Source organism: Brassica oleracea, chromosome C3 (assembly GCF_000695525.1).
Source record: "Brassica oleracea var. oleracea cultivar TO1000 chromosome C3, BOL, whole genome shotgun sequence".
Lineage (NCBI taxonomy): Eukaryota > Viridiplantae > Streptophyta > Magnoliopsida > Brassicales > Brassicaceae > Brassica > Brassica oleracea.
Window position 1 is genome coordinate 15,497,922 of NC_027750.1, and position 11,508 is coordinate 15,509,429.

Consider the following 11,508-nt stretch of genomic DNA (forward strand, 5'->3'; position numbering starts at 1 on the left):
ATCCTTTTATTTTTGTTTTTAACCTTTTTAAGATATGATTCGTAGCACTAAAAGCGGAAAAGTGGAAAACTATATTGTTCTCGTCCTGTGTTCTGAAAAAGGGATCCCTTCTGAAAAGCATTGTAGACGGCCAAGCGTCTAGACTCTAATCACTCTAAAATCGTAGCAACTATTGCAACCGTTTAAAATTTTTTAATAATATATAATTTATAAACTATAGTAATTAATATATTTTTATGAAAAATTTATGAAAATAAAATAATATAAATTTAACGCTTAAACTGATTAACTAATAATCAGGATCATGAGAGTTTATTAAGTTTTATGTTTAAGATTTATTGTATCTGTTTAATATGTTTTTGTAATGTTTGTGTGTTTTTAAAATGTAATTCATGTGTATTTTCTGTTAAATGAATAAATGATCTTCTTTACAAATCTGGTAATTATGAGAATATCAGAGCATAGTAACTAACAAAATAAATAAGTTGTATGTTTTAAGGTCTTCAATCTTATAAGAGCATGTGCAATGATTAAATATTTATGAATTTTTTTCTCAGGCTTAAATAAAGAAAAAAACTAACAAAAAATAAGAAAAAATAAACAAAAAATAAAAGAAAAATAAGTAAAAATGATTATTTTTCCAGAAACTCTGCTTCATGAATATTTTTTTTATAACATTAGTTATTATTTTAATGGAAAACTAGATTTTGAACCGCACTTTCAATCATATAATTTTTAATAATGTTTTATTTAATACAAATTATAAATTCATTCATAATTTATATATTTCATGTTTTATATAATGTTTATTAAATCTGTGTTCATTATTTATTTTATTAGTTATTAAAAAGTTAAATTTTGAGTTTTAATAAGAATTATAATCAATATTCTATTTTAAAAGATGACTGCTAAAATTTGTATTTCTGAAGATATTTGTATGTGATTAGTTAAATTCAAACTTTAAGTATAAATAACATGTTATTATGCGCTATATTTAAGACTAAATTTCATTAGCGTATATTAAAATGTTTTTTCAAATTTTACCAATGGATTTCAATTTAGACATTTAATTAGTAAATAATTTTGATTATTATAGTCCAAACCCATAATTTTTCTGTTTATATTGCTGACAAAAAAAACCCATAATTTGTTAATGGAACCGACAAAAAAGTTGTTTCTTTGCTTTTAAAGCGCATGTTATTTCAGTTTGAAAATATAATGTGAAGATTTTATAAATAATTTATTGATGTTTATATTATATTTTTTACATTTTCGTATTTCCTTAAATATGTAGAAACTATTGTTTGAGTTTTTATTGTACAATAAATCATTTTAATTAGATTTGGGATTATGTAATAAATGTTAAACTATTGAATACTATAAATATATATTGAACATTGCACCTTCCCCAAAAATATAGATCTTGAAAATGTATAGATTTTAAATATTGTAATTCCAATGATTGAAGAAAAATCTTCTATTAAATAGTTTTAGATCAATATTAAGTAAATACCTCCATATTATGAAAATTGTTAGATTTTTGAAATTATATAATTTGATTATAACTTCTTAGATAAATATTAATGAGAATATGAAACTGTATTCTCACAATTGTTAGATTTCAAAAATGTACAGATTTTGAATACATATAAATCTATATATAATTGAGTATTATTATAAGATTTTGTTTTGATGACCATATATTACTTGTAACTAGCTTATAGTAGAATATGTATAGTCAAAAAAAATATTATATTTTGGGAATATATAGTTGGTATGTAAAATGATGAGAAATGATTATTTACGTATGTTACGTGTAAGTGTTCGGAACTATGCTAGGCGTTAGTCGGCGGACGATACGGGCCTAGCGCGTTAACAATTAATAGGGGATTAATCTGGGCTAAGTTTTAAATATTTTTTGTATTTTTATAAATATATTATGAATAATTAATTAGTTTGCATGAAAAAGATAATTTTTCGAAGTAGTCTGGTGGTTACATAATCTCAGGTTAGCGTAAGAATGCAGGTGCGACCCTAAAGCTACGTGTTTTTCTTCTTTCTAATTTTTTTTGTCTTTAATGAAGAGCACTAGCGTCATTTCCTCTTCATCTTTTCCAACTGTGTTTAGGGTTTTCGATTTTACAGCTTTTCCATGGCCGTAAAACATTTATAATCACACATATCATCGGATTTTGGTGTGTTTTCATCTTTTTATCCTTAAAACCTATATATCTGTCATCAAAATACAAAATTTTAAGCATTCAAAATCAAAAAAAAAATTGTTGTTGTCGATTTATTGGCCGACTACAGCTAACTCGCCACGGCCAAGCACCGCCGAGCGCCTCCTCGCCGACTAATCGCCCGTAGTACCCGAGTTTTCGAACAGGAATGTAACCGGTTCATTGCTTTCTCATGGATTACTAAGCTTTGAAGCGAAAAATAAGTTTCATTGCTTTCTCATGGATTATTCTAACTTTTAAATTCTCTGAAATTGTATATTCAAATGAAAATATTTGGAACTATATAATATAAGATGATATGGTATAATATGTTGTACGATATATGCAAATTCATTTTAATAATTGATGTCTAAACTATGTAGGTCCATAATTGAACAGAAGCTATGGTGTATATAACGAATTAACGACAATAAGGCTCGGTGCTAAACGTTGTATATTGTTTTGTTTACAAAGTATATCACGTGAAATGAGAAATATTAAAAGCATTAATTTAATATATCATATGGTTATAGTAATTAATGGTAAAACCAAAAATAAAAATAAAAGTTATAGAGAAGTACAACAATTTTGTATAGTAGAGTTTTAGGTCGATTTGTTTTTCAATGGTACTAGGTGATTTTCCTGTGCTCATGCACGGATATAAATCTTTGTAAAATTAATATATTATAATTAATTGATATTTACTTTTGGTTTTAAATCAATTTATAATTTATAGGTATAATTTATATTACTATTATATTATTTTAATTAGACATATGATTTTGGATCTAGTCTCTTTGGTTGTTTTTGGGTCAATAATCGATTTGTTTATCACTTGGATATATTGGATTACATTTATTTCTCCGAATTCAACTATAATATTTTATTCTAAATATAGTTAATTTTGATTAAATTATTATTTGCATTTAGATTGGCTATTTTCTTAGATATGTAAATATATTTTAGTACAATTATGTATAACATAATATATATTGGGCTTAGAATTAAATAAAAAATAACCAGGAGTGTTTGATCAAAAATTACATAAATGAATATAACGATAATATTTGGAAGTCTCATGCATATATATATAATTATATTGTAACAATTAGGTAATATTTTATTCTAATTTATTAATATGTTGTGAGTCATCTTGTAATTTATATGTATAAAAATAAATAGATTCTTATTATAAAATTATATTTTGTTATTGTAGTTAGATCTTTGATTTTGGATATAAGTTGAATTAGTCGAGTCACTCATGTTGTGAGTATATTGAGTTACATATATTTTTTCAAATTCAAAGTCAAATATAAATATTTTTATTCTAATTAAGTCAAATCAAATTAGTTTTATTTCTCGGTTAAATTTTCATGTATTTTCATAATATTTATCAAAATTACATGTTGATATTTTAAAAATATATTAGCAAATAAAGAGATGATCAATAGGAAATTACATAAATAAGTATAGCTGATAGATATTTATAAGCTCATGAACGAATATCAATATTATAGTAATTAAAATACATTATAACTTCTAAATAATTGTATGCCTTAGATTAATTGAAAGAAATCTTAAAAATTAGAATTCAGATTTGTTTTAATATTTTAATTATGGGTATATTAAGTTCCACAAACATAAAGAAAACATAAAACATAAATTTTTAATAATGATAAATAATATATATATATATATACCTCATTTATAGTATATGCTATTTAAAAATATTCTGTAATTATTTGATCAAAATATGCTTATCATAAAAAAATATTCTTAGGTTCCATTTTTAATATCTCTTAAAAAATCAGCACTACAACTGTGATTGTTTCTGTGAAATCATATTATATAATTAAATTATAATTTATAGGTATTTGTTTGATGTAATTGTAAGATATTATAGTTAGCTAGAGATTATGAAAAAAATATTTCAATAATAATAATAATTAACCTATTTTAGCAAATTAAACATATATGAGTTTATGTTATTTAATTATTGTATGTAATCATCTAAGAAAATAGATAGATATAAATAAAATATTATTATTGCTTTGAAAATATATCTATTTTATATTGTATAAAGTATTTTTTAAGGGAATAATATTTATTTTTAATATCAATATTATCTTTGTGAACTTATTTTTTATGATATCACATTATATTAAAATATATTTTTTTCATCTAAGAAAAAATTATATATAAAGAAAGTATTTTTATTACTTTAACAGTTTATTTTTATTATGTAAAAATATGTTTTAAACGGAGTATTACTATTTTGTAAACTTTTTTTTAATGAAATCATATTATATATACATATATTTTCGTTTTTAATTTTTTTTTAAAACTTTATAAGTGTTTCCTTTTTTTATTATATATGTTATTTGAATTTTTTTAAAAAGAAACAAAATAAAAATTAATAATAGTATTTAAATTTAATATTTTTAATTCATTAAGGGTAACTCTAAATAACTGTTGTAAGAAATTAAAATAAGTGCGACATGTAGAAAACTGAGTTATCAAATAATATTATAGAAATATATTTTTTGAAAATATCCAATATATGTTGCTAATGGCATCTCTTTCTCCACTCTATTTTTTTTTATAAAATAGAGAGAGTAAAAGCGAATATAGAGTAAGGAATGCTCCAACCCAACTATATATCTCACTCCATAGTAAAATTTACTCTATAAATGAAGTAATCTATTTTTTGTTTGTTTATCACTCCATTATGGAGTGGAAAATTGAGTAGGATTTGAGCAATTTTACTTTATTTTCATTTCTATTCTATTTTGAAGGAAAAAATAAAATTTTACATTGGAGATGTTTTAAAACTCGTTAGAGCAATAGAGTGAAAATTATTTTTATTTTTTCTTTTTAAAAACAAAAAATTTTATTTTTATTGCTCTATTGCTCTGACGAGTTTTAAAAATATTTTTTTCCCGTTGCGAGTGCCCTAAACCTCTTCTCGCCTCGAGAATCTCCTTAATTTATTCAAAATCAACCAACAAAGATAATTGACTGTACTTGTCAGATGTCTGACTAATCCTGTTAACAATGTTTTAGCATTACTTGTGGTTGTTAACCTCAGTGATCACTTCCTTCCCATTCTGAATATTGAACTTCACCTTTTCAATTCTAATTAACCACTTGAGCAAAATAAATAAAAAACAAGAATTTCATAACCATATTATCATTATCACCTTGACACTGCTTGCTCGGCCATCTCTTGTACTTTTGTTGGTAGAGCAAACCAAATTACACAATTGATCTTTGAACAATGTGACTATGTAGATGTTATGTTTTTCTTTAGCCTATTGGATCTTATCGTATTAAAGTCTGGTTTATTCTCTTCTGTGGCTTGTGAGCTCTGATGCTAAAACAATGGATTATGTCTTCCTTATTTGGCTTGTGAGTTCATATAAACACAAAACTGAAACAAGAATTAAACTAATATAGAATTGGACTCTGAATTGGATACACCAACAAAAATACTCAAAACGTGGTTTTACAAATAAAAGGATCAATCATTCCAAAGTAAAGAAATCAAGTCAAAACTGCATCTACTTCAGCAACTGGTGAACCATTCTCTCTCTCCTATTTGCTCATATAACCAACCAAAACTGTGCCAAGCCATTGAATTCATCAATTGTATCCTGAAGATTAACCTTCACATCCAAACCATACCCTATCAGTTCAACTCAAAATTACGATAGAAGTGAAGATGATATGCTGCCAAAGAAGAGATCATACCTATATGCCGTCTTGTAGTCCCGTTGCCGTTCATGGAAAAGTGAACAGGCCTTCTTACTTGTCCTTGCGATCCAACCCAATTGGAGTTCAATCTTCGAGCAAAATCTTCTACCTCTCTGTATATATTTTCACTATGTAAGAATAAGGAAAACAATCGTGGCCACAGGTTTTGTATTAACAGGAGTCTTACCTATCAAGCATTTCCTTCATGGCTGGATCCATTTCATCATCTGAATCTCCATCTTCAGACCCGGCCTTTGGCGTAAAGATGTCATCTTCCGTACTAGGTAAGTTGGGTACCTCTACCTCTCTCGTGATGGATCCAGTCTCTTCGGCTCCTTCTTTTTCATTTGAGGAAACAATCTTCTGGTCCTTCTTTTTCTTGTTCTTCTTCTTTCCCTTTGACGTCTTTACTACCTTGGCATCTGAGAAACAGAACTTTCCTTACTTCCAATGAGGCCTTCAAAAGGAAGTAGAATAGAGGAACGAGAAGACTAAGAAACAGCACAAACATAAATTCACACAGGAAACAATCTATAGGTGTACTTCTTGCACAAAAATGAAATTGATAGATATGCAACGAGACAGCAGCATTAGACGATGACTATTTTATCTCAGGCAGTAAGTAAAAAGAGAATAGTCAATCAACGAAAGTATACATCATTGAATTAACACACAGTTCTAGACATGAACTACAATGTGGTGGTACAATGTTAAATAGATAACTAAGAGTGGCTAAAGAAGAAACAGAACAAAAAAAAAGGATTCTATGAAGTCAGAAAACCAGAGTAAGATCAAAGCAAAGTACCTCCGCCGTTTATAAACGATACCAGGTCATCTACAGAACGTTCGTCCACATGTTCTTCAACCTCAACATTCTAAAACATGGAAAACCCCAACATAATAAGCTAGTGAAAGAGCTCAACTTCATTCAATAGCCTAAACAAGTAAAATAACATACCTGCAATCTCTCTCCTTCTTTTAGCTCCTTTCTTTTCTTTGCGTTCAATCTGTTCAGTAGTCGAATCCCTGGATCATCCATTGTGTTCTTCAGAGGCAATAATCTCTCCTCCTGGATAAAAAAATCATTAAAAGGTGGTCAAAAAGAAAAGCAGAAGGAGGAGACAAAATCCTACTAAGGGATGATCTATGACATACGTCAGTAAGGTGACTAAGGTCATCAGGAAAATTAAGTATCTCTCTCATCTCCTCAGGGGTTTTTCCTTCCATGCTTCGTCCAAGTGTGCGACAAGTAAGATCAACCAACGGCTTCAGCTGTAAACTGCCAGCGGCTGAGGCCAACTCACGTAGCATCGTTGTGTCCATCCGGATGAATTTTTGATCATAAGTTTTTCGTTCCTAAAGAGCAGATAAATTAGATGCATTGAAAGAGGCCAGATCGACATGGAAATATTATACAAACCTTGTTTGAACGTCCATGCACTAGATGAAATCTACAGTAATCAAGAATCAAGCTGAGCGTAGCTTGATTTACTTGCTGTGGAAGCGATATTGGATGATTCTTAGAAGTTCCAACACCCTTGCATACGACCTCTTGACATATCATGGGAAAGAAGATCGCAATCTCTTTTTCCACTCGGTGAATTGAACCATCAGCAGTTTTAAGCCAGATGTAGGACTGCATCATCTGAATCCATGACAGAGTAAAAACTAGTTTTATTTTTGGAGCAAGGTGCACAATGCATTTAGTCAAGAACTATACTTACTCACAATATCTAACAACCATCACAACCTTGAACAATACTAGCCAGATCATTGACATCTATGTGAAACAGTGCTTAACAAAAATTGGCTATCAACAGAAAAAAAGAAAGAAAGAAAATTTTCACCTCTCGTTGCATGATGGCCAGATAACTTTCTGACATTGGTAATGGATTAGATGACCCAGGCACTGTATTGGTGCTATTAGGCTCCTTAAAAATGAAATGATAGTTGCACATTCAGATCCAAGAAATAGGAGACACACCCTACTATACAATGCCTCTGTTTGCTTCAAAAACTTGAAGCTCTCTCTCTTCGGGATAAAAAACTAGCCAAGTAGATGACGATCTTAAGCAAATATATATCCACCAAACAAGTAAAAGAAAGGCACAACATATAAATCTAATAGAGAGAGAGAGAGAGATTAACCGCTCTAGCAAAAATAAATACTTTTCATAACATAATCGTCTTCTTAATGGTTTCGTAATCTCAAAAGGAATCAACTCTTTGGCAAAGAATCATCTCCCCTTTAATGCCAAACACACAAAAGATTTTGAACCAAAGAAGATCCAATTCAATCAAGAAACCAAAAGTAACAACCCTAAACAAAAGAATATAAGCATGAAAACGGAACTACAAATCAAGAAGCTTGATTATACCAATAACACAATCAAACACGTAAGAGTGTAGAGATTATACAGAACATGCAATCTACCGATATGAGCTCTTTTGGAACGAAGAAGAGTCATCTAATAAACCCGCCGTACCTTAAAGTTGAGCTTAAGAAATGGAAGTTTACTAGCGGCGGAGGGGATTTCAATCTGACGGTGGCGAGCGGGAGAGGCTAGTTAGTTCGTCGAGTTATCGGAAACGAAATCAATGGTTGGTTAGTCTCCGGTTCAACTCAGTGGACTGGTGTAGTGAGTGGCTCGGCTCGAGTTGTGTTATGTTAGTTCGTCGCTTGGATTTATATATTTTTCTCGCTAATTTTTATTTATTTATTATGTGAAAAAATGATTTTTCTCAATTACCAGACCCGCCGCAGATGGATCTTGAGTGGGGGTTTGTGGACTCAAATGTCAGCCCATTCATAATTGTCGTTTAATATAGCCCAAAGTATGGGCCAATATTTAAAGGGCTCGAATCTTTTTACATGGATTAACTAAAACTGTTATGTGGAAAACAAAAATATTTAAAGGGCTCGAATCTTTTCACATGGATTAACTAAAAGGAGAATTTGTGAAATAACTGAAAAAAAAAACAAAAATTAGATTTTTATAGAGAGGGACGAGACAAATAGGAAGGAAAAGGAAGAGAGAAAAGAGGAATTTGTTTACTTAGCTAATTTGAGTTTTTTGTTTGGTTATGGAATGCAATTTCCCTTTAACTAAAAACAAAAATAAGCCTCCTAAGAGCATCATTGGTGGTAAGATATTCATATGGATATCTCAGTAAAATAAATATGATATAGTTATCTTATTAAATTTTAAACAAAAAGAGTGTTTAAACCATTAATATAAAGACAGGTGTTATTTGGAGGGGTTTTTGAATATTTTTTTTGAGTCTCTAATGAAAATATCCATCTCATCTATTTCATCTGTTTTAATTAATTTTTAGATTTGTTTAATGGGAGAAACCGATTAAGTTATCCTCAATGAGGGTGTTCTAAGTGGAGGTCAGGTGGGAGAGTAACGCCACGGAAATAATAGGAGTGGGCATGACATAATTGCACCTTTGATGAAGAAACCATCAAAATAAAATAGGGAAGAATGATTAATATTGGTCTCTGACTGTGACAAGTTTTTGGGGGTGGCTTGGTCGGTTTTGTATACGTAAGTTCGTGCCACGTGTCCTTTTATCCATGGAATGGACGGCTTGGAATCATGGACTTGAGAATATTCTCATATCAAATCCAAACAAATTACAACCTTCTCGAATTTATTTCTTCGCTAAAGTTAGAAGCTATGGCTTCTTCGTCAAAGTACGTAGCAAAAACATAATAAACAATTGCGAATCCGTAGGAATAACAATAGTAGATAGTATTTAATTAAACACGTTGAATAATATATATGAAGGATCGATTATTATATTTTTTCTTCATTTTCCGAATACATGGAAAACATAATGGTGTAGAATGGGTTGAAAATATGTAATACGAATTCTTCAGAATTTTTGTGGATGTCAAAAAAATGTTGCAAACCCGATATTACCATACGATCTACAGTTTATTTAACCAAAAATCAGTCACAAGGATAAAAGCAAGATGGTGTACACCTCACTCATGATTTTAATTTCTATGAGATATATGGCATACATGTTAGTGATTTAGAAATTCAGTATATGGCATACATTAGTATCAAACTTATCAAAATTAATTAATCTTATGCCACAAACCAGATTTGACACGAGGATTTTCAGTCATATGTTTGACCAATTGAGTTATCCTGACCATTATCAAAACATATGAGATGACTGTTTTTTCCGACGATATGAACAAATTTAAATTGATGTGTCGATATCAACAATAACTTATTATTTTGATGAATCAGTTCTCGGGACAAGAAGATTATGCAAAGACTTCCTTTCCATATATGAGCTTGGTTGGTTAATGGAGTTTGGGTGATAAAAGAAAGCGAATTTTGGTATCTCTGAGTAGAAGAAAACAGCATATGTGTAGTAGGACATCAAAGCAACGAGGCAACCATTATTGTTCAAATGTTCACAGCTTTTTTTTCTTTTGGCTTAAACGTTGCTGTCTTTCCTTTTTGGCATATAGTGGATTGCAGCCCAATATTACACAGCCCCAATCTTCTTCGTTCATTCCACTCATATGTATATATGCCATTTACACATTAATGGTTGATGGTTTGCATGCTGTCTATATATGCCATTTACACATTAATGCTTGATGGTTTGCATGCTGCATGTATATACAGTTTTTGAGCTACTAGTTATATATTTACCCATATTAATTGATCTATGGATGAATTTAGAAATTTCAGTTAAACAATATACAGGTCTCATCTGGCATGGTTATTACCATCACTCCTAACTTTGATTATGTTGCACAATTAGTATTCTTATGAGATTGTACTTAGAAAACAAGAAGAAAATGTTATAGATTTTACACCAAAAAGTAAGTTAACCTTGATTTTTTAGCCATAGTTCTTAACTCATTATTTGACATTTTTTTTAAAAATAATTTTCGGATAAAAGACAGATTCTTATATCTCTTATTTAAAAGACAGTTCTTAGTTTTTATTAGTTTTATAATTAAAGAAAGCTAATAACCGTATTTTAACCGAAGTTAAGAATTCCAGTTAAGAGACCGGAGTCAATGATGGTGTTAGCGCATCCTACTCATGACAAAAGTCCAAATAAACCGCCCGTTTATCTCAACCACAACTTTTTCATCCTTTCAATTTTAATATTTTATTAGAGTTTTCAGTATTCTTTTTGTCATATTTTTTTCTTTTCGACTCTTTTTTGTCATAATCAACATTCATAAAAGACATAATTCGAAAAATAACTATCTGTTATAAATTAAGCATTAAAATGATCATCCACTTCTTTACCAAACTCAAGCACTATGATCATCCACTCCTTTACCAACTCAAGCACTATGATCATCTACTCATCAAGCACTATGATCACCCACTCATTTACCAAATTAAGCACCATCTTTGTTATTTTATGTATTGTTGTTCACTATAAATACCATCACTCATCTCACTCTTTTGTACACCAAAAAAACAAGAACAAGAGTAATTCATCAAAGAATCATTACATTTTCTTCTTCCTTCTTATAATAAACTCT

General features: G+C 29.3%; 1 protein-coding gene across 2 annotated transcripts; it reads right to left on the reverse strand.

The window, feature by feature from the left end:
- Nucleotides 1–5,658: 5,658 nt before the first annotated feature.
- Nucleotides 5,659–8,631, reverse strand: LOC106331786 (SKP1-like protein 20). 2 transcript variants are annotated; one of them, XM_013770199.1, is made up of 9 exons: nt 8,459–8,631; nt 7,820–7,903; nt 7,393–7,617; nt 7,128–7,328; nt 6,931–7,041; nt 6,778–6,847; nt 6,160–6,394; nt 5,970–6,085; nt 5,659–5,884 (listed from the first exon to the last, which is right to left on the reverse strand). In XM_013770199.1, the coding sequence occupies exons 2-9, from the start codon at nt 7,853–7,855 to the stop codon at nt 5,880–5,882; spliced, it is 999 nt and encodes a 332-aa protein (XP_013625653.1). In that variant the 5' UTR covers nt 7,856–7,903; nt 8,459–8,631; the 3' UTR covers nt 5,659–5,879. The 2 variants fall into 2 exon arrangements, with proteins under 2 accessions (XP_013625653.1, XP_013625652.1); XM_013770198.1 differs by having other exon boundaries at nt 7,820–8,019.
- Between the last annotated feature and the right edge of the window lie 2,877 nt (nt 8,632–11,508).